Source organism: Fukomys damarensis, unplaced genomic scaffold (genome assembly GCF_012274545.1).
Source record: "Fukomys damarensis isolate Sample0158 unplaced genomic scaffold, DMR_v1.0_HiC HiC_scaffold_35, whole genome shotgun sequence".
NCBI classification, from domain to species: domain Eukaryota; kingdom Metazoa; phylum Chordata; class Mammalia; order Rodentia; family Bathyergidae; genus Fukomys; species Fukomys damarensis.
This window is the reverse complement of record NW_022900947.1, coordinates 2,702,729-2,725,642: the sequence shown is the minus strand read 5'-3', so window position 1 is coordinate 2,725,642 and position 22,914 is coordinate 2,702,729. Positions and strand designations below refer to the sequence as shown.

Here is a 22,914-nt window from a genome sequence, read left to right as displayed (position 1 = left end):
CATGTGCCACCACATGTGGACAACACATGCATCTTAGCGATGTGGGCGTCAAGGCCCGAGGGTATGGAGCCAGCTGCCCAGGAAACCTGCTGCTTGCTGAGTTACCACAGCTCCTGGGTCCCTTGCTGTGTGGGGACGCACCCCACAGCCCCACTGATCCTTCGCCCAGGCCTGGCCTGGGATGCCCTGTCCCTCCCCTCCCCTGCAGGACTCCCCGTGCCTGTATACAGGGCCCTGCCGCTCCCGCCACCCCTATGGAGACGGCCGTGCCTGGGCCCTGGGTGCTGCTGGGTGTCCTCTGGGGCCTTCATACCTCCTGCTACTTCGCCTCCTTACACACCCAGCCTGGGACCCAACGGGCCTGGAGACCCCTCACCCTGGCAAAAGAGCCCCCCAGGTGCAGTGCCACCTTCAGGAAGGGGCTGGGGATGAGAGGCCACTGCAGTCGTGTCCTCGTGGGACGACCGTGAGGACGTCACACAGCAGTGGAGCTTCATGGCGTCCCTGGGGCTCAGTGAGTCTCCCGGCCAGCACCACCTGGGCGGCCTCCGCGGTGGACGTGGCCCTCGGAAGCACGGAGCAGCCATACGCCCAGCAGCTGGGACCCCACACCTGTGGGGCTCGCTGCTGCTACAGAGCTCCTGCCCAGCCACACCCCGGGACCCCTGCACCTCTCCCGGGCAGAACCGGCCCCCCCTCACCTCCAGCCTCGTCCTGTCCACGTCTCTGGGCAGCTTCACGCGGATGCGGTTCGTCACGATGAGGGAGTCGTAAGGGTAGATCTGGGGGGAGAACACAGGCTCCCCTGGAGAAGCGAGCTTGCGCAGGGGCCAGAGAGCCAGCCAAAGGCAACCAAGATACATACGTGTCTCGTGGGGAAGCAAACAAAAAGGAATTTTTAACCTGTTGGGGCAGCACGGCGGCGGGAAGAGGTCAGTGTGGGCGGCACCCTCTTACCTTGTACTCTGTAAGAGAAAAGTGGAGACCACAGGGTGGGGGTGGGGGAGCAACCCGCCCTGGGGGCGTCCTGGGCCCCACAGTCAGCTCAGCCACTCCCGTCTCCCAGTCCCTTGAGCAGCTTGCCTGGGGCTCTGGTCTTGGGGCCATGGGGGGGCAGCAGGTGCTCCCCAAGGGAAACAGAGCAGGAGGCATGGTCAGGAGCTGAGGCCAGACTGGAAACTAGGCTGTGACTCCGCCTCTCCTGATGGTCAGGCCGCCCAGGGAGCTGGGTGCCTCGGTTTACCCACTTTTATTGGTCATCTGAAGGCAAAGCTTTTTGGGGTGCTCGGAGACTGACGCTGTTACCTGATCTGACTCTCCACCCCAGCCTCTTACTGCTGCCCTTCCTAACTCCTCTTCCTTTTCAACTTTGAGCTCTGCACCCTGGCTGCCCTGGCTTTGGAAGTTTCTCTTTTGCAGTGCTGGGGATGGAACCAGGTCCTTGCGCATGTAAGGCAAGAGCTTCCCACTGAGCTATACCCCAGCCCTGGCATCGCCTTTCTCCCTACTGAACATAAAACCGCATGGAGAGGAGGCCCCATGCACGCAGGACCCAAGACAAGGCAGGAGACCTGTGGGAGGGGCCAGGCCTGGGGTCCCCCATGTGCCACACGGGAACTGGACAGTCACTTAGAGAAGGCTGGGATGTCCCATGCTGCCATCCACGTGGGACCCAGGCTACAGGAGCCCCCCACCCCGACATCTCCAGAGGCTGCAAGAAGGGCGGACGGCCAGGCTTGGGACCCCACTCCGAGTGGGAGGGTAGCCCTTCAGCGGCACCTGCCACATGGCTGGGGGGCCACTCTTGTAAGAGCCAGCTTCCCGGCTCCCCACAGGCCAGCAGACACGCGAGCCAGGGAGGCGGGTGATGATCTAGCTGTGTACTCAGGCAGACTCGAGCTATCAGTTTGTTTCCCCAAGTGTGCAGAGCACCCCACAAGCCAGGCAGCCCTGCACCTGGATGGGTAACAAAGGCTGGGGTGGGTAAAGGCGTCCTCCCCTGGTCACCTCGCCCACCGCACCTGGAGCCTTCTGCCAGCAGACCCAAGGAGCAGTCTCAGACAAGCCTGATGGGAACGGGTGAGCAAGCCCAGCCAGAGGCCCGCGGGATCCCGCGGCATGTACCTCGAGTGCCCCAGCTGGCATCTGGCTCTGCTCCGCGAGGGGCCATACTGGCATTCTGGAAGAGAAAGAGAGAGAGGGAGGCAAGAGGCGGGCTGCACAGGACAGGCAGGGCCCAGGCCTCGCACAGCTGGAAGGAGGGCACCTGCCTCAACCGAAGGCAAGTGACCACCGCCGATGCCATCGCACAGCTCTGAAAAGCAGTCTAGGACGCTGGCCCCGCAGGCCTGCCGGTGTACGCCGCACCGAGGCCTCGGAGACTCTGCCTGTTGGGTCGGCTCTGATGCACCTTCGACGCCCAGGGCCCGGCCTGCTCTGGAGCTGGGCTCTGTTTCCTCTGTTCCTGCCACACCCGCTGTCCCCAGTGTTCTGTGGACTCAGATCCACCCCATGCCCTGTGCCCCAGAAGATAGCCAAGGGGTCACACTGGCTGCCACCTGCAGGGGCCGTGCCCATTCCCCACACTGCCCCCAGAACCCAGGTCCAGCTGCACAGGGAATGTGCTGTGAGCCAAAGACCACCCAGCCGAGGCTCAGGATGAGAGGGGCCCTGCCATTCCCCTGGCGCCCAGAAGCCTCACGGGTGACTGTGTGGAGCACCAAAGGAGCCGGTGCTTGGAAGCCCCAGGCACAGACTGTGCAGTTAGCAGCAGTTCCCGCAGAGTGGCCCTGGAGCTTACAATCACCCCAAGGGGTGACAGCCCTACAGACATGGAGGCAACAGCCCTACAGCCCTCGCCCCTCCCTCACGTGCCATGGCATCTGCCAGCAAACTGCACATTAGTGCGCTATGACCCCTCTGCCCACCTGAAGGAGGCACCCACAGAGCCGCCCACCTCCCTGCAGGGTCCCCAGCTCCGTGGGCACGAGCTGGACCCCACAGGGGCTCGCCCGTCCCCTCCGGTCCATCCCTTCCCACCGTGGGCAGCTGCCGTTTGCACTGAGCTGTGCCTGCTCATGGCTGCACGTGTGCTGCCTGCAGAGGGCTGAGCCCCTGGAAGAAAATGTCTTATTTACGTCCAATCCCAACACCCGGTACAGCGACTGAAACCAGGTCAGGGCTGGTGGCCAGCGCTTCTGGAACAGTGCAGGGATGACATTTCAGCAGAGCTCTGCGGTGAAAGGCAGGTGTGCAGCCTGGGTCCCGTCACGGGCACAGCTGCTCCAGTGGCAATGCGCTGTGGTGGCCGGCAGCAAGGAGCTGGCTGCGGCCCTGGAGCGGCAGTGGCGAACCGAGGCACGTGTACTGCAGCCGGCCGCTTGTAATCACCGCACACTCCGAAAGGTCTGCCATCACTGCCCTAGGTGTGGGAGCAGGAAAAGACTCCACATTCAGCACCCTTTGTCTGCAATAGGGAAACCGAGGCCCAGAAAGAAGCCGGGCCTCCCTCCTGCAGGGACGAGGCTGGTGAGTGGGATAAGTACACCAGCGGAGGCTGCAACGGTCTTCACTGAAGTACTTAAATAGCACACAAATGGGTGTCGCTGCTCACGGCACCTCACCCTCATCCTACCCCGGATCCCTGGCTTCTCACTGCCACCGCTTTCCGGGAGGAGCTTATGAGAGCAGGATGCTGAGACATTCTCTAGGCCTCCAGCCAGCACCCTGCTGCACCTGTCCCGCCAGGGAGCCCCCTCTCCCTCCAGCAAGAGCCAGCCTACGACCTGCACACAGAAGGGAGGCCCTGCCACCCAGTGCCGGTGCCCCGCATCACGGACACCAGAAGGCCCAGGCCATCCCCTCCCCACCCTGGCAAAACCAGCTTCCTCCGTCTCCCAGGCCCTGAGGCCACAGACGGGCAGGGATGGAGGAGGGAAGCACTGAATCGGTCGCAGCTGGCAGGGTGGCTGTCCTGGTCTCCAGGGACAGAGGGGCCGGGCTCTGCAAGAGCTCAGGCCCAGTGAGTCCTGGGCGGCAGCCTCCCCTTGGCTCTCAGGGGAGCTGCTGGGGACGGTGAAGGAACTGAACTGTGCATTTCCCCCTTGGCGCGCACGCCCAGGGCCTCTGCAGAGCATTCTCTAATCTCACCGTGGCTTGGGAGGGAGCATGGTCACCTACTTTAGCAATGAGGCTGAGTCTGGTTAAACATCCTTCCCGGACCACACAACCAGCACATGGGCCTGGAGAGCTCTGAGCCCATGTGTTTTACTTTCTGAAAATTGTACTGAGATCACTACTGACAGAGACAAGATAAGCATCACTTGCCCTGGCTGCCATTCCTTTCTTGCTACAGCTGTGCTGGAACTATGTCTCCTCACAGCAGCCATGGATGGCAAAGCAGGTAGGGACTTGCTTTTAAATAATGGCTCGCATGGGAATCATGGTATGGAACACAGGAAACCATTTCACAACCAAGATGTTGTTTATCTCCATCATAACTGAAAGAGTAGGGATTTTTTTTTTTTAATTTTAGGAAATGAAGCCTCGGAAAATTTAACCTGTTCAAAGGCAGTGGGGATTTGAACTCAGGGCCATCTGATTCCAAGTCACCTAGGTATGTAATCTTTCCAGCATTATAGTTCTGAAATCTCAGACTTCTTAAATTTGTTAAGATCTTGTTTTTCCAGATTATAGACAAACGTAATTTTGTTTTAACGAATCATGTATGTTTGTACAGACATATGTTTTGTAAATGTTTTGTGAATATGTGAAAACTGGATTCAAGATATGTATTTTTCTCATATACCTATTAGATTAGGCTTGCTATTTGTACTATTCAACTATTCTTTGTACTATACATTTCTTTGTTCAATAAATTCATGTCTTATTTCAAGAGAGCTGTATTCAAAGTAGCTACCTTGTATTTTTTCAAGGTGTCTGGCATGGCTGTGTTGCTAGATGCGTTAAGTTTAGAAATGCTATACCTGCTATATCACATAGCCCCATTAGCATGCATCAGGATTCCCTTTTCATGCTATTAATTCTATTGGTTTCTTTTAGCTTCCATCTTACCTGACACTAACATTGCTATTCCCGCTTTCTTTGTATTTGTGATTTTAGTATCTCTTTATCATTTTAATTCTAATTATTTAAAAATAACTGTAATTGTGTATCTTGTAATTCTAATTCCTTACTCTGACAATGGTATTTTTTAACCCTCTATCGTTCCATATTGCATCTGTCTGTTCACATCTAACGTCAATGTTTTCCAGATGGAACATCTTCCACGGACCTGCAGGTGGCCCTCACTGGAATCTCTCTGCCTCATCCCCAGGGACACCTGTGGTAAGTACCTATTATTCTATCCACCTCACAGGCAGGTCGTGAGCATCTGTCTACCACACAGGCTTGGTTACCAGGCCTTTTCAAGGACCTTTGACTCGTGTGGTGCTTTGGCCCCTTATTTAACAATTCCTCCTGGAGAAAACCCCTTTTTCCTTTCCTACCACCAGACAATGAGAACCACACTAGTGGTCCAGGTCACAGTTGTGTCAGCTCCAGGGCTCTCTGGAAGCTCATTACCCTTTTCTTTGTTTTTGATTAATTTTCCTCTATAGTCTCTTTCTCTTCCTTTTGTGATTTAATCCTAATAGGATTTCAGTTTCCCTTCATTTGTGCTTTTTACTTCTGCCCTCCCAGAATTCTTTCTGCAAGTAAGAGAAACCAAGAGCCCCCTAGTAAATGACTCGGAACCGCAGGCCATCAGCAGAATCCCAGGTGAGGACCTGGGTCCAGCTGGGGTGGCTGCACTGCAAAAGGTGGGTCACCGGGCAGGACAGGCATGTGGACGTCCTGCCCAAAGTGGGTGCAAAGAAAAAAACGGTCTTAGCACACACAAAAAAGGGAACGAGCGGTAGAGAGGAACAAAATCCCAAAGCTGAGCACCAGTGAGATCGCCGAAGGGTCATCAAGAGGGCGCATGCACCTTGGAGAGCCCCGCCAGGGCACAGCGGGCACCGACACCCCATGCTGGGCACAGGGGAAGCACACTCATAGGAGGGCTAGTGCCTGGTCCTGCAAAGGTTAAGACTCGGCCCTCTACGGCCCTGGCAGGTCCACGACAGTCCTGCTAGATGTGGGACCAGCTGAGCTCTGCGGATGCCGCTGCTGTGTGAAGCAGAGCCTGCCATTCCCCACGCACCTCCCTCGCCCTGAGCCTGATGTGGCTGCGTCCACACCGTGAGCTCTGTGCCCTGCAGCACAGAGAACAGCTGTTCCAGGTGAGAAGAGAACATTCTAGACAGTTTTCCTAGAGCCCCTGGCCCCTGACCCTGAGCAGGGGGCTCGCAATCCTAGCGGTACAGGGGTCCTGGGTACTGCTTTCCTGTCCCCTGCTTTCCCTGTGGAAAATAAAGTGGGGAGAAGCCTTTGGGAGGAGGTTCGGAGCAGGCCCCATGCGTGGTCCCCGGCATGGCCCATTCTGGGAAGGAAAGAGTGGTTAGCAGGAGGGGACAGGATCAGGATCCGCTAGAAACCAACCATGCAGAGGACAGCAGGAGATCCTGGAGGCAGGGCCTGGCACCAAAACCCAGCGCAGGTCGGCTTGAGGCGGAGGAAGACAGAGAAGCAGCCCGAGGGGTCACTTGTGGCTCTGGGAGGTGGGGTCCCCTGACCTCTGGAGTGGCCCTCACCCCAGGGACAGGGCATTTCTGGGCCACACGCTCAGTGTCACAGCTGCTGCAGAGTGGCGACAGCCTCGCTCTTAGTGGCCTCTCTGAGAGGTGCATGCCCTGGGTGATGGAGGCCATGTTGGTCACAAGGCAGGAGGTGGCTCTGGCACCATGAGGCCCTCCCCACCCCAGGCACCGCCCCGCAGACCCACGACATCAGTGAGTCAGCCCGGCCCTGTGGCTGAGCGCAGGAAAGGAAGGACAGTCAGGCGCGCAGTGTCGGGTGCTCACACACTGAGGCTCCTGGGCAGAGCAGGGGGGGCACAGGTGGCCAGCCTGGTCTGGTCCTGGCACGGAAGAAGCAGTGGCGGCGGCAGCCCCAGGCTGAGCAGCGAGTGGGGGCGGGCGGGCAAGCAGGGTGACAGCCTCTCCTCCCGGCTGTGCGGTCAGGAAGCTGTGGGCCTGGGTCTGGGTTAGTATAGGTGGTCGCGGAGCAGGTACCTACCCTGTGGTCCCAGCCGTTCTTCCCGGGTCCTGGGGGAGAGTCAGATTTGGAATAGGGGAAGCCTGAAACAGACACAGCACAGCCTGGTCATGCGCTCAGCACGCTGGAGAGAGGGCCCCCTGGCCGGCCCCTGACGGAGGGGACACAGCTGCAGGGTGGGACGCGCAGCATGCCCCAGGGTCTCTCCCCCAGCTGGACCTCCTGTCCCCGAGGAAGAGGTCAGGGCAGGGTGGCGACCTGAGCCTACCCACCGCCCGGGGAGCACGGCTGGCCCTGCGTCATGATGGGCGGGAGCCTCGGGCTCATCTGTCACCCCAGCCAGCCCTCGCTCTCCACACGCATCGGGGTCTTGGCACATGGGAACAGGGGCGGCAAAGGCACGCTACCACTGGCCAAACGGGGCCTGGAGGAATCTGCCTTTCCTCCCTCCCTCCCTTCCTTTTTTCCATTTTTGAGACAAGGTCTTACTATGTTGCCTAGGCTGGTCTTGAATTTGTGAATGTAAGGAATCATCCTGCCTCAGCGTCCCAAGTAGCTGGAACTACAAGCATGTGCTACCATGCGTGGATGACAATTTTGCTTTCTAAAAAAAAATCCCCAGAGTTCCTTAGAGCAAGGGGATCTTCACATTAAAATCCCAACTGTCAATTCTGCTGTATCCAAAGGGCTGGTCTGGGCCCTGGGCTCCTGACCTCCTGTGTGGAGCCTTGGCAGCCCGCATGGTCAGGAGAGGCTAGGCCGAGACCTCCTAGTTTGATGTCCTCACAGGGGTGCAGAGGGAAGCCTTATAGAGCGGACTGCCTGGCTCGGTGGGGCACCTTCTAGTGGGGGGGCCATGGCACAGCCTCCTGCAACCCCACTGGGAACATCCTTCACAGGCCTGTCCCTGAGTGGTCTGTCTTTCCACAGGCCTGCAGCCGCAAGAGCAGGTGCCACAGTGCCTCGCCAGGTCCCTCGCTGGCAGCCAGCAGTGCAGACCAACCACACACCAAGTAGACTGGCCTTTCGTTTCTGGGCCCCTGGGCTGCCCTGGGAGAGCGGCAGGGGCTTGGGATCAGCCCTCTGTGCACACACAGAGAACGGGGCTGTGCCTCCATACACAGAGCTACCTGCCCGCCCCCAGGCTTCTGAGCAAGGGGCAGACCCAGTGCCTTTCATCTGGGCTCCTTGGGACCCAGTAAGGACAAGGAAGAGACTGTAAGGACCACAGGAAGCTGGCAGGTGAGGCCTCAGCTGGGGACCTGCCTTCGGGATTTGCTTGCTACAGGGTGGCAATGGGAAGGGTGCAGGTCAGCAGAAGCCCTTGCATCAACATTGGGGGACCCCAAACTTCTCATAGCAGAGGAGCCCTCTCGTCACATGAGTTTTTAGGTGAACTATGAACAGGAGAGAGCTGGGGAAGGGGCCTGGGGCCAAGGCTGCCGGCCTGCTCCCCACTGCCTCACCCTCTCTGGGGTCCCCCCAGGTGAGTGGCCCAGCCCAGAGACAGACGGGTACCTGCCTGAGGTCACACAGCTCAGTAGCAGCAAACCCGGAGGGAGACACAGTCCAGAAAATCCTGCTTCCTCAGTTACGCATGGAGCCAGGCACTCTGGGACCCTGGAGCAGTGTTCAGCTGAGACATGAGCTGCCCCTGAGCTGAAGATGCCACATGCAGGGCTTCTCAAAGTGGGTCCCCAGCTAGCACCACTGACCTCACCAGGGAACTTGGTTGGGTTCCCTCATCAGACACACAGATTATCAGCCCCACTGCAGACCTGCAGAGTCAGAGTTCCACGGATGGGACTCTGGCCAGTGCTCAGGCTTCTCCAAGCCCTCCAGGGTGTTCAGCTGGACAGGAGCACCTGGACAAGACTGCCCTTCGGTTCTAAGATCAGCAGGTGCCCTCACTGAACCTGTCCGACACCTCCCGCCGTGACCCGGACACACAGGGAACAGGGGCAGATCCCTGCGCCTGGGCTGCCGTCCACAGTCCCGGCCTTTGCCTGCACCAGGCAGCGTAGAAACCCGACTTCCACGAGGCCACTTCACACACCCCTGACCTCACTGCTGGAGGGCTCCCTTCCACCTGCTGGGGCACCTGTCTCAGACACTGTAATGCATTTTCTTCAACTGGCAAATATGATCAAAGAGACTGAGAAAAGAAGGCTGATACATTACATTTGGCTCCACGTTTAACCACTCTGGAGTCTGAGAAAGTCTTTATTGCTCATCCACCTTGAAGAGTATTTTGCTGACTCTAGAATCCACACTGACAATTTTTTCTTCACCCCTGAGAGACGTGCCACTTCCTCCTGGTTGTCATAGTTTTGGCTGCAAAATCTGCAGTCCCTCAGTTGGGTGTGTCTCATCTTTTCTCAGAGTAGTTTCAGGATGGTGGTGTCTATTTTTTGTGGGTTTTTTGAGTCCTTAATTTTTAGGAGTTTAATTATGATGTGTCTTGCCGGGCGTGGTGGTGCAAGCCTGTAATCCCAGCACCAGGAGGCTGAGGCAGGAGGATCGCTGTGAGTTCGAGACCAGCCTGGGCTACATAGTGAGTTCCAGGTCATCTCAACTACATAGTGAGACCCTGTCTCAAAAATATGAAACAAAATTATGATGTGTCTTGGTGTGGATTTCTTTGAGGTTCATTCAGTTTCTTGAATTTGTAGGTTTGTCACTTTTGCAAAATGTGAGTTTCCAGCCATCGCTTCTCTGAATTTTGCAGTACTGGGAATCAAAAGCAGGGGTGCTCTATCACTGATCTACGTCCCCGGCCCTTTTCCTGTTTTATTTTTAGGTCAGGTCTTGCAATCTTCCTGTTCTGGGATTGCAGTGCCGTGTCACACTTCTCTGATACTTTTTAATCTCACTCTCTCTCCTCTCCTCGGAATCCAGTGATACCAACACCATGCCCAAGTCCCCGGAGTGCTGCTCACTTTGTCCTTTCTCTTGTTCCTGCTGTTGCTGCCCTCTCTGTTCCATCTGCAGACACGATTCCCTTCTCTCGTACCTGGTTGTTCTCTTTTTGAATGCATCCAGTGGATTTTTAATTCTGGTTACTTTATTTTTCAGTTCTAGTTTCCAAAAAAGTAATTTCTTTTTCTTTGGTGGGACTTTTTCTTGCTGTCCTTTGTTCCAAAATGACTTGTACGTGCTCGTTGAAGTATTTATGGCATATGTCTTAAAATCCTTACTAGGTAATTCCGACATTTCATTCTTATTGTCTGTTGATTGTCTTTTTTCACCTCAGTAGTTAACTTCATGGTTCTTGCTGTGAGGAGTAATTTTTCAGCAGAATCCTGGATACTTGTGTGCATTACGTGAGGCCCCTCGGTCTCCCTTTAGCAGACTGTCAGTCTGTCTAGAGCCAGTGCAAGGCTGCTGGGAGCAATTTTGCACGATTTTGGTGGAAAATCGTTTCATAATTAAATCATGCTTAGGGTCTAGTTCTCCTGCCTACAGGCCAGCTACAGCATGCTGAGACATCTTTGTTCTGGGCTGGGGTCACAGCTAAGACCTCAATGTCCCTGTGATGCTGTGATGCTCCACGGCAGGACTGCACCAGCTGGAGACATCCTGGGAGGAACCAAATCTTCTTCAATACAGTGCCTCCTTGTTCTCGGGTCATCACCGCCCCTCTGAGTCATCTGCTACTTTTGTTTCCCCAGATGTAGCGAATGAGGTGTGGCCAGCTCAGGGTCTGGGGTCTGTGCTGCCCAGAGCAGCATGGATCAGGCCAAAGCTCAGCCTCTTCTAAGTCTCGTTTCCGTCTACCTATTTTAAAATTCACCTTGAGCTGTTGTGGCTAGCAGGAGACTAGGACCTGAGGCGGAGGTTCTGGTAACGTCCCCGTTCCCTCTTCCCCACACAGGGCCTGCTGACAGTTCCATTTTCAGAATGCCGTCACAGTGCTTCTCTGGCCTGCTGAGCTCCCTGGTGCTGGTGCTCCCGGTCATCCCTGCCAGTGCTGCCCGGGGTGGGTGTGCGTCCTTGGTGCAGACAGAGGCCCTGCTATGGATGCAGACGTCTCCCATCTCCCCCAGGCTTTAGAATGCTTTCTGGCCTCCTGCTCAGGGTCTGTGGGTGTGGCAGGGAGGGAGCCAGCTGTCTGCCTCCTGTCTCGGTCCTGGAGATGCCTTGGGACGTTCAGGGCAAGAACCACTATTATGGAAGGTCCCTTCACACGTCCAGCAACGTCACTCAATCCTCACTGCCTAAGCTCTGAATGTGAGCCCATTTTACAGTCTAGAAAGCCGAGGCCTGGTGGGATTGAGTGACCTACAGGTGCACAACCAGAGGGTGTCCAGAGCTTCTGGATTCAGGAGCCTGTCACCCCATCTGCTCCCAGAGCTCTGTCCTACAGGGCTGCAGGTGGTGGTCTTAGACCTGTGCGTGTGCGGGGCTCAGTGTGAGGCTGTGTGCACTGTAAACCCAGGGACCTCAGAGGGAGAGCGGGTGTGGGGGCCCCGAGGCCCTTGGACCTGGGTGACAGTGACCTTGGGTCACACTGGGCCCTGTAATTCCTGACACCAAGCTCCCACCGGACTGGCCTGAGCACCCCCTGCACCCCCTTGGAAGACTGCCCACCCCCTTGCCTTCACACCCTGCACCTGCCCTTGGCTCTGACCCTCTTCCAGTGCTCACAAGGTCAGAGTAGTTGCTGGGTGTTTGAGGTGTAGCCCTCAGGGTTCGGGGGTGTCCCGAGGTAGCACGAGGCAGGCGGCTGCCCCAGCGCCCTGGACTCCCTGTGGACAGCTGGCCCGCAAGCCATTCCCTGGGCAGACTGCCAGCAGCTCACCGGTGTCTGTGACTCGGCAGCTGTAGGGTCTGTCAGGTCTGGTCCCTCCCTGAGCCTCGTGTCTCCGTCTGAGGAGCGAGGTGGTCTGGAGCCCTTGGGAGTCCCTGGTGACAGTGGACCAGAGGCCCCTGGAGCCATCGGCACTCAAGCTTTGGAAGCAGCTGTGGCAGACATGAGCCAGCTACCAAGCCTTGATGCCCTCGAGGCTGTGGCCCTGAGCGTGCTCTGCCTGGACGTCTCCCGAGGGCCTGGCCACGGGTGCCCCCCACACGAGCTCCCTGCCAGGAGGACTGGACCAACCCTGTTCCTACACCTGAGGGACAGCCAAACCCAGAGAGCTCTGTCTTGTGCCCAAGGTCACCAGCAGGGGTCAAGCTGGGATTTAACTCGAGCACTCTCTCTGCTGGCCCCTCACACGGCCTCCTGGACATGTCTGCAGCCCTGTATGCACGGCGGCCACTCGCGTGTCCCTGTGCCATTGGGAGCCTGTCTCTGTCTGCAACTTCTGCTCTCTCCCTCGGACATGTCTGGCTCCCAGGGAGCAGGCAGGGATCCCCCTGTGCGCCCCGTGACAGACAGCGGCCTCTCCATGCCAGTGGCTGCTTTCCCAAGCCACATGACAGCTCCCAGGCTGCACCTTCTTCCCCCACACACTGCCCTCGTGGGGCAAGAGACAGAGCTTCGCACAGGGACAGCAGCCTGCAGACCCGCGGAGTGAGGGGACACAGGAGCCCGCGTGGGGGCCCCGAGGGAGCGGCCCACGGTGACACCTGAGCAGACACACGCACTGCCAGTGTCCAGGGCCCGGAGGCACACCCTCTCCAGGCCCTGCTGCGGGTGAGTGCACTGGTCCCAGAGAACAGGGAGGCTTGAAAAGTGAGGAGTCTGCAGGTGGCCCCCCAAAGGGCACTGTGGCTGCCCTGGGCTGCCCAGGGCTTGGGCCAGGCCTTCCCCAGCTCCTGCAGCTCCCTTGGGGGCTCCGGGATGAACTGGGGCAGAGAGCACCCGGTCTCCCCAGGTGGACACCTGTCTTTCCAGAAAGACCCAGGTTGGCCATTCCCTGTCCGAAGCCAGGTGCTGCTGGATGATAGGCTGGCCTCCCGCGCCCCGCCTCTCTACCTTCCTCAGCCCAGGGCACAGCTGGTGCCCCATTCTGGCACCCTCAGCCTCACCCCCTGCCACTTTCTGCATCCCTGACACCCGCTGAGTTGAGGGTGCCAGCCCACCTGCTCCACGCTCTGTCCCCAGCGCTGTGCAGAGATGGGGACACGGAAGAGCTGACCCAGAGTGAGCTGGGAGTGGGATGAGGACACACTGCACACTTGGGACCAAGTGGTGAAAGTTCACACGTGCCTGTGTGCTCACACTGAGGACGCAGGTGTCTGCCCAACCCCGTCCAGGAACATGAAACCTAGGTACCCCAGGCCTCCACCTCTGAGCTGAGCTGTACCCCCACCTCCTGACAGCCACCGGCTGGGAGACCTGCCTCTCCAACCCCTCTGAACAAAGGCTCCTTGCCCACCCAGGCCAGCATGCCCAGCTCAGGGGCTACTTGATTCTGCCACCCAGGGCCCCAGCCCCACTGCAGGCCCCAGCCAGCTCATCTGAGGGCTCCTGCTGCTCACCACACAGCCCCGATTTTCCCTGCCTGCCCTCTGCCAAGTGGGTGTCTGCGGGTTAAATGCAAAGGTGGGCACCACTTCCCACTGGCAGCCTGCAGTGCCCATCCACTCCGTGCACCGCGGGAGACCTGCCCTGGCCATCCCTGCCAGTCCTGCTCCTGCCCCGCTGTCTCTGGCACTGGCCTCCGAGCCTTGGTGTGTGTGGGGCCCAGGACCCCTCAGGCTTGGGTGCTGGCAGTGCCTTCTGCTCCCTTCTCCCCCAGCCCCATCCCGGAAATGTGGGCGAGGCCTGCCCAGAGCCCTCCAGACCACCCTCCTCTGGACCCTCCACCACCAGCCCTGCCTCTGCCCTCTCCCTGGCAGCAGCCCCGGGCTCGGCTCTGCCCCAGGTCTGCCGGACACTGCCTCCTGCTCTGCCACTCTCATGTGTACGAGCATACCATCCTCTGCATACCCTGGCACTGCCAGCCAGTACAGCTCACACTTCCCTCCCACCACCCCGTCCTGCACTAGGCTAAGCCCCATGGGACCTGCAGAAGATGAGGCCTGGCTTGGCCCCCGCTCAGAGCGAAGGGCTCACAAAGACACACTGGGTGAGTGGGCCATGCCTCTCTGCCCTGGGCCCGTTCTGCCCGCTGTACAATGAGGCAATGGTGCCACCATCTTTCCCACCTGGTACCTGCAGGCACTACCCCTACAGGGCCTCCACCGCAGGCCCTCCACCAGGCTATGCTGGTCCTGCCTGACATCCCATGGCAAAGCAGGAGTCAAGGACCAGGAGACGCAAGGATATAGAGTCCTCCCACCTTGGAGCCCTGCGAGACTCAGGGAGGACACCCAACTGCCCCTTTCCTCCTGTGGCCACCAAAGAACCCGCCCTGCAGCAGCACTGGGCCCTGAACCTCCCTTGCTGCCGGTGGCCTGTGGGGACAGGAACTAGAAAAGACGAGCACAGGACTCCGCGGGGGCCTCACAGTGGAGGGCACACACAGAAGGGGACACAGAACGCCAAAGCGACAGGTGGGTTGGGGCCTCCTCCGGGCTGGGTTGCTGACTCCAAGCTCTGATGCACCTGGCTCCAAGCTCCACCCCCTGCATCCGCCCACCACCCCTCCTGGGTCTGAGTGCAGGGCTTTCCGCTGTGAGTGTCAGGGCCCTTCTAGGGACCTCCAAGTCCCCTGGGCAGGGTCCCCAGCTGGCCAGGGCTTCTCTGACTACAATGCGTGTGCAAGCACCGGAGGGTGAGATGGAAAGAGGGGCAGCAGGCTGTCCTCAGGGGCCAAGTAGGGCAGGAGGCGGCCACCCCATGTTCCTCTGGGGGGCGAGCCTCACCCTAGCGGGCCGGAAGCTGTGCAGAATGGTGCATCCGTATCAGACTATCGCATACGGCCCAGACAGGCCTAGACGTACACAAAAGGAAAAGGAAGCCGCCCACATTAAATGTGTATTTCTGCACAGAGGTGGAGAACCACAGCCCTAGCGGACAAGGGGTCACCACTGCCTCTGTGGGGCGCAGGGACGGGAGGCTGGATAGACAGCTGCAGGAGGACCCAGGAATTTGAGGATGGCATGGTGGTGGGACCAGGCCTGATTGGGCCCTGAGAGTCAGGAGGCAGAGGGTGGGCGGGCAGGCGGCATGGGACGCAACTGCTGCTTCCGACGGCACCGCTGGGGGCGCTCTCCTCTTCTGTCTCCCCTCGGTGCTTGCTCAGTGTTTGGCACAGAGTGGGTGCTCAATAAATACCCGTTGAATTTAACGCATCTCAATTCAACCAACATTTATTGAGCGCCCGCTGTGTTGGTGTCACAGCCCTAGCTTCCTCGGCGCATGGGGGCGGCCCCGGGTAGGCAGGCGGGCATTGCTGTGTGCAAAGGCTCCGTGCAGGCAGAGGCGGGCACAACCGGATCTGGAGCCAGGAACCCACGGTGGGGGCACTGGGGGAGGCTGGAGGAGCCCCGGAAACGAGAGTGGAGCCCCGGCTGGCGGGGCAGGCAGAGAGCAAGGCTCTCCCGGTCCGAGGCTGCTTTCAGCCACGTCAGGAAACAAGGCCACATCATGGGACAGAAGCACAGGTGCAGTCAATCAGACAGAGGCTCCTGCGTGGAGGAGGCATCGGGGCAGCCCAGGGCAGCGAAGCGGGAGGCAGCGCAGTCACGGTCACACGGCGAGCGCTGCAGAGGCCAGGATGCACCCAGGGCGCATGCGCTGTGCAGGTTTGCAGGCAGCTGGGCCAGGCAGGTGGCTGTGGATGCAGCTTGTGGTGGGGACAGAGCAGAAGCAGTGCAGCTGGCAGGCAGGTCCCTGCACTATGAGAGTGGCCGCAGTCTGGTCTTGCGGGGCCCCCCCAGCCCACAGGTCCCAGGATGGCCCAGGGCACCCACATCCTGGCACCTGCAGACGCGAAAGCGGCATCAGGGTGAGCGCTACGCATACGGGCCACACAGCTTGACAGTGGCAGCTGTCTCCAGCTGGTGTCTCCCTGCAGTGTCCCTTCCCTCAGTCCGGGGCCAGAGGACAATGAGAATTGCTGCGGACAGCAGTCTCGGGCATGGAGGAACCAGGCTGGCAGACAAGGCCTGTCCACCCCAAGGGGAAGGACTGGAAGCCGGACAGCACCGTCTTCAGCTCACTCAGTCCTGGAGCTAATGCCTGGGCAGGAGGCCACGAGCTGCTCCCAAGCTGGGGCACACGATGGGCACAGGCACGCGAGGAAGGAGCACGGCAGCTGGGCAGGGGTCCCAGGAGAGGGAGGGCTGCAGGGCGGGTGTGCAGCTGCCCCCCAGAGGCCCAGGGAGCCATGGGGAGACCAGGCCCTGCCCCAGGGCAGTGCTGGTGTCCCTTCAGGCCGACTGCAGCCTTGGGCACCCTCTCTGAGACCCTGAGGGCAGAGAACAGGAGGACACCTGCCTACAAAGGTCCACGCGGAAGACCACAGCTGTCCTAGTTGTAGCCACCCTGCGACAACCATGGTTCCAGGCATCCACACCTCCGCGCAGCCCTCTCCTATGGCCACTCTCAGCCTGGGACACAGTGCAGCTCAGAGTCATGGCGGTGAGGATGAGGATGGGCGTGGCCTTTCCTGAGCACCGACTGCCCGCCAGGCCAGGCGCCACTGTGCCCAGCAAAGTCTCCCAGAGACCCACGGGGCAGCCATGCAGAGCCACCCATCACACGGGGATCAGGCGAGCTGGGTCTACGTGCAGTCCGTGTTTTGAGCCGGGACCTCTCCCCTGTGCCTCGCACCCAAGCCCACTCCTCCTGGCCTCTGCTTCCAACCTCAGCCCTCCCGCCTGGGCGTCAGAAATGACCACCTTCTGGGCCTCTAGATGCTCCTGCCAGCGCCCTCTCCCGGCTGGTCCAGGAATTACAGCAGTGGACACCATCAGGTTTCCTCTCCCCTGTCTTCCCCACACCCAGCTCAGCCAGCGTCAGCCTCCTCACCGGCCTCTCCTGCACCTCGCCCGGGCGCCCCGTCACCCGCTCCAGCTCTGGACTCGCCCTGGACCATGCCCCATCTGCTCTGCGAGGGATCGGGCCTTCGGGGCTCTTTCTCCAATGACTCAGCATCTGGGAGTGTCGCAGGATACCCGCTGTGCCATGGCCACCACATGCCAGCCAACTGACATCTGCGTGGGGACGTGGCGAGTGGCAAAGCCTCCGCTCTCCTATCCGAGGTGCCCGTGCAAGGCTGGCTCGCTGTCACGTGTTTTAAGGAGCCAAGCGGACACGTGGGGGCCGCACCGTGCTGGGGCCCCGATGCTGGAGGCCTCCACGCACATTTAGTTCCGGGTTCAGAAGAACCACTCACGTGAGTAGAAGCCGTCTCCGGGTGCTCTGGGGGGCGGCTCTCGCTCCAGCCCGCTACTGTGAGACAGAGACCGGCTGTCCACGTCCGGCGAGTTCGTCCTCGTGTCGGCCTCGCCCTTGAGCAGCAGCCAGCTGGTCTGCGGAGAAGAAAAGGTCGTGTGAACTTGGAGGTCACCAGCCAGGGAGGAAAGGGGTCCCTGCAGCCTTCTAGCAGCCTCCTGGAGCCTACAAGCAGGCTCTGCCACGAGGAAACTCTGTGTGAGTGAGGCCCAGCTTTTATTAAAAGTCCCACCAGGGAGGGGGACGGGATCATGGGAAACATTCAGGATAAATGCTGCTGTCCCATTTCACAGATGAGGAAACCGAGGCCCGGGGAAGGCCGGCCCCCAAATGGCACCACTGGAGCAGAGCCGCGACTACCGTTCACACCTGTGCCCTGTCTGGTGAGAGCTATGCCCACAAATTCTAAAACACTGAGCCTGTGGACCCTGGTGGAAGACCACCTGTCCTAGAGCCGTCATCCGCAGTCCCCCAGAATGCACCTGGACACAGAACATCCTCCTCAGTTAAGGAGATTACCCGGCAACCAGCCAGGATGGGTGGAAGAGGGCTCATCCTGAATCCAGGAAGGAGGCGTTGGACAAAACCCCACCGTGGGCCTCCAGGACCCCAAGGGACAGAGGAGCAGAGGAGCCTGCAGCTGCAGAGGAGGCTGGCACAGAGCCACGGGGCTCTCAGAGTGAAAGCTGCTCCCCCAGTTACCTTGCTGCTGTCCTGGTCGAAACTTCCATCCTCCCCGTCCAATCGTCTCGCGGCTGGAAGGGAAAAATAGATTTGTAGAGGCAATGCACCACAAATGCTGGGTTTCCCACTTTATCGCTGCAATCCGAAATGGCAAATGAAATAAGGAAGGGCAACAGCATGAGGGCCTTGGAAGGGCTGGGGACACGGGCACGACGCAGGCTCTGGGGGAGCTGCCGGACAGAAGACGAGTGCCCAGAGGTGGGAAGCGACCCCTCGTTTCAGGTCCACCCACACCTGAGGTGGAGAAGGACACATCCTCAGAGGCAGCCATCCGTGTGGGGAGGACGCCCGCAGGGCCGAGAGCCGCAGGCTGGGTGTGGGGACAGCTCAAGCCTCAGAGGCCCGCGGGGCCAGGCAGGAGCCAGGCACTCTGTGCACATCGCTGCCTCCCTGCCCCGGACCCTGCTGGGCAGGCTCCATGTGTCATCACAGACTGGGGACCCAGGCTGTGGCAGTGCCTCGCTGGGGACAGAGCTGACAGGAACCCTGCCAGTCTGTGCCCAAAGTCCTTTCTTGTCTCCCTCACCTTGCTGCCCACAAAACACAGAACATGGAGTAACCTAAGCCACCAGGCAAGGTCCATGCAACAGAAATGAAAACTACAACCGGAAATGAACTCGATGAAATACACAAGCGTCCACTTCGCATGCAGTGTGGGGGGAGGGCACCCCACAGGGCTGCCCCGATTTCAACCAGCGAACCACACAAGGCATGCTGAGGTCCGGCATCTAGGCAGCCAGCGCAGACCCCGAGCCAGGGCGCCAGCCACATGCACGCATGACGGAACCTGGTCTCCTGCCCAGCCCGCGCAGGCCCAGGTCTGGGTGGGACACGCTCGCCGGCGTGGACTTCTTACCTGCAGCCAGGGGCGGGCTGGGCCCTGCCAGGCTTTTGCAGCGCCCTGCCTCCTGCACCACCAAGGACAACACTGACACGGGCAGAGAGCTTTTACCTGCAGCCAGGGGCGGGCTGGGCCCTGCCAGTCTTTTGCAGCGCCCTGCCTCCTGCACCACCAAGGACAACACTGACACCAGGCCAGAGAGCTTGGACACTGGGGATTGGGCTACAGGACCTTGACGAGATAAGGCCAAAATCGGAGATTGAGCATTTCCGTTCTGCACACACGGACGTTTCCCTGCTCTATGGCCCCTGCTTCACTGCTCTCTAGGAAAGAGTGACTTTCAAGTGGAAATAGGAAATCGTGCTCTCTACTCCCAGAGGCGAGCTGATGGCGAGTCTGCCAAGGAGGCTGTGGTGGGGACACAGGGGCAGCGAGCACACAGGCCGATGGAGGCCCAGCAGCTGGGTGCTCAGGGCTGCTGCTGGACAGCATTGGCCTTGAGTGTGGCCATACATCAGCCCCAGCATGGCAGCCCCCCACCACATCCCAGGGAGAACGGGCCAGGGGACTTGGAGGTCTGCGCACAAGGCCACTGTCCCTGCAGGCAAAGCCCCTGGGACCAAGGCTATGGCCATAGTAATCCACCTCCTGCAAGCCAGGGACCTGGAGCGGCAGCCACTCCGGCTGACCTGCAAGTTGGAAACAACAAAAGCGCCTCTGGGTGTGCAGTCCCCGCCCTCACCTCTCAGGCCGCGGGCGTCTCAAGACCTTCCATGGCTGTGGACAACGGGGTGGCCGTGCAAGCTGGCCACAGAGCTATCGCAGGGCTCCGGACGGCCCCGCCTTGGCCAGGAGGGGACACTGCTAAAGTCTGGCCAGCTACTCGGCAGACTCCACCCGCAGGGACCAAGCTCAGCCAGGAGCACCTCAGAGCCACCTGTACCAGCCCGCAAAGCTGCGATGGGTTCTCTCGGGAGCAAGGAGCCTGGCAGGAGGATTTGCACATGGCACTCCGCAGGATCGGCAGCTTGCTTCCTGGAGGTTCTGAGCCTCAGTTTCCTGATCTGGGAAACGGGTGAACAATGCCTGCCTCCCCTCCAACAGGCTGTGAGGATCACATGAGATAACTGAGGTGAGTGAGGGAGTAACAGACAGATCCAGAGGAATTAGGGATAAACACGGGGCTGGCGAGGGGGCTAAGTGGTAGCAGGCTCTCCTGGAGAGTCAGGAAAAGACAGATCAATTCAGCCTGGGGATTCGCCTGCCTGGGGGACCCCTCCCCCATATCCCTGAGTCTCGTTTTTCTCCCCGGATACGGAGCAGGCCGGACTTCGCTCCTTCCCACACCACATCTCAGGACTCATTGATAATTTAAACATCTACGTGTACAGCCTTTTACATTCTTATTCTTGTCTCTACTATTCACGTACTCCTAACTTTCCACCCGTCCTTCATCCTTCTACCCCTCTATGTGCCTCTTGTTGTGATGGTGTCCAGTGAGGCAGCAGGGGAGGAGGTTTCTGGACACTGTAACGAGGGCTGTGATGGGGGAGAAGTTCAGCTCAGAGACATGAATCTGGTGAGCACTTGCTGGAACCTCCTTATTGGATGCCCTGGCTTTCCGGGGACTGGCAGAGCTTCAGAGCCGTCCTGGCCACTGTCCTCTCTGGCCAGGGGAGGAGCTCGCCAGAGCTCAGGCCCTGGCAAAACAGAGCACCACACCTACCCTAGGGCTTTGCAGGTGGCTGCAGGGTCTGCTCCTCCCTTGGCCACCTCCAGACCTGGCTTCTAAGGAAGCCCCCTCAGTGTAGTTATTGGTTATCCTGATTTTCCCAAAGCCACACCTGTCTGCAACTGAAATTAAATCAGAGTTCCACCAAGAGAGAGAATGAGCAGAGTGTGTGTGTGTGTGTGTGTGTGTGTGTGTGTGTGTGTGTGTGCTGTGCCTGGCCCCTGGCGTCTCAGCTCCAGCAGACACAGCCATGTGTCCCCAGCACTGGACAGAGCCCAGCACATTAGCTTAGAAAATATTCCTTGGATAACGAAGGTCGCTTCCTCCCCAGCCTTTGGCTCCTTCTCTAAAGATCCAGGACACCTTCTCACTGGTGATGTTAGGTCCCACAGTGGCACCAGAAGGAAAGGAAAGTGGCGGTGGTGACTCGAGCCCTCGCTCTCTGCTCCCTCCTGGTGACCGGCTCTCTGTCTGTGGTCTGTACTAAGAGTCTCGTGCCCTGCGGATCACGGGAGGCTGCAGCACCCTGTGCCCCAGCAGCCCTTCGGGAAAGTGAGCCTCTGGGTCATTCCCTGTGCCTCAGGACCTCACTTGAGGTGTCCCCATGCTGGTGCAAGACCTTGTACATTCTGCCCGGATGCAGAGCCTGCCATCCCCTGCCCTTTCCTCACACCCCAAGAAATGAGCCCAAAACCAAAGCGAGAGTCAGCTCCCCAAGACAGGATCCCCAGTGGCGTAGGAAGAAGGAGTCTATTCCTGTTTTCAGTGGGGCTGAAGGACCAAAGGCCTGTCAGGTCCACTGTCTGGTGCGGGCGGGTGACCCTGGGAACGCAGGGTCCTCCGGGCCGACGCCGAGCTTTCTGGGGACGCCATGGGGAACCCATCGGATACAGTTTAATACACCAGCCTCTCACTGTGTCCCAGCACCAGGGCCATCTCCCAGACACTTCCTCAAAGCCACAAGCGACGTGGCCTCACTCTCGCAAATGAGGAGACGGACCCCCAGGAAGGGAGAGTTAGCCCTGTGCCACGGCCGGAAGTGGAGGGGCTGTGGTTCGCTCTGTGCGCCTCCTACAAGTAATGCGGCCCCATGCCGTGGGTGACCCCGGAACACACAAACGCAGAGACGCTCTGGACCCGTCTGTCTCCGTGGTATGTGGCGGGGTCTGCCCTCTTTCCTGTCATTTCCCATTCCTCTCCTTTTTTTTCCTAAGCCGGGAGCTATAACCAGGTGGGGTGGGAGCAGTGCAGAGATACTGTCCGGCCCTAGGGCCACACACGTCCCGGTGCCGATCGCAGCATCAGGGGTGGCAAGAGGAAGCAAGGCCAGCAGCGGCTGCTGCACGTTAAGTGGCTGCTATTGACGCTCATCACCCTTGTCCCCAACACCGCGTCTGGACACCCTCGGGCCGAGGCCCAGTGCTCAAGGGAGGAGCAATGATCACAGCAAACCCGATGGAGCGATACCAGTCCCTCAGTCACAGGGCCTGGAGGTTTTAAGCTTTCCCATGATCTCCAGCAAATCAGACAGTCTGGTAATTCAACTTCCTCTCCCACAGTCTGCTCCCGGTGGGTGGGGATTAAAAGGGAGCTCCTCAGACTGATCCTTCTCTCCTCTCCCCAGAGGGCACTGGAGGGTTAGATACCCCGATGGAGCTTGGAGCTGGGCACACACGTGCATGCATGCACACACCACACGTGTGCACACACAGGCACCCATGTATTTGCACACACTTCCAATAGGATCTAAGCCCCCAGACTAGGAAAGTCTTGTAAAAACAAAATGTCGCGTGGGGTGCACAGGCTGGAAACCAAACACCTAGTTCACAGTCTTGAGGGTTCTTTTAGGAGGCCTGGCCACAACGACATACGACTTATATGGTCCACCTACATGCAAGCCAGGGACAGATTTTGCTTATGTTTAGCCTCAGGCCATGGCCAAATACTTGGGGAGGGGGGAGAGATGGAGTGAGAGAGAGCACACTGTAAGATCTACGTCACGGAAGAACCGATGCAACAGAACTCAGTGATGATAAAAGGGCTTTGGCAGTTGCTTGGGGTTTGCACAAAAAAGAGTTGCAATGCCTTTGGACGGGAGTTATGCTTACATCCAGAAACTATTTATAAATGCAAAGATGGCCCTAGCACCCC

The 22,914-nt window shown here is 59.1% G+C and overlaps 1 protein-coding gene across 9 annotated transcripts in view; it reads right to left on the bottom strand.

Moving 5' to 3' along the window:
• The window catches only part of LOC104874721 (actin-binding LIM protein 2), a 62,143-nt gene that overhangs the window by 3,675 nt on the left and 35,554 nt on the right, over nt 1-22,914 (bottom strand). For 4 of the 9 annotated variants that reach the window (XM_033758823.1, XM_019210275.1, XM_019210274.1 and 1 more), the window contains 7 exons: nt 19,143-19,262; nt 18,149-18,201; nt 17,388-17,523; nt 7,177-7,238; nt 2,125-2,179; nt 958-965; nt 702-782 (listed from right to left, as the gene is read on the bottom strand). In XM_033758823.1, coding sequence (XP_033614714.1) covers nt 702-782; nt 958-965; nt 2,125-2,179; nt 7,177-7,238; nt 17,388-17,523; nt 18,149-18,201; nt 19,143-19,262 — 515 coding nt within the window. The remainder of the gene's footprint in view (nt 1-701; nt 783-957; nt 966-2,124; nt 2,180-7,176; nt 7,239-17,387; nt 17,524-18,148; nt 18,202-19,142; nt 19,263-22,914) is intronic. The other 5 variants (XR_002025963.1, XM_019210277.1, XM_019210279.1 and 2 more) reach the window with 2 other exon arrangements.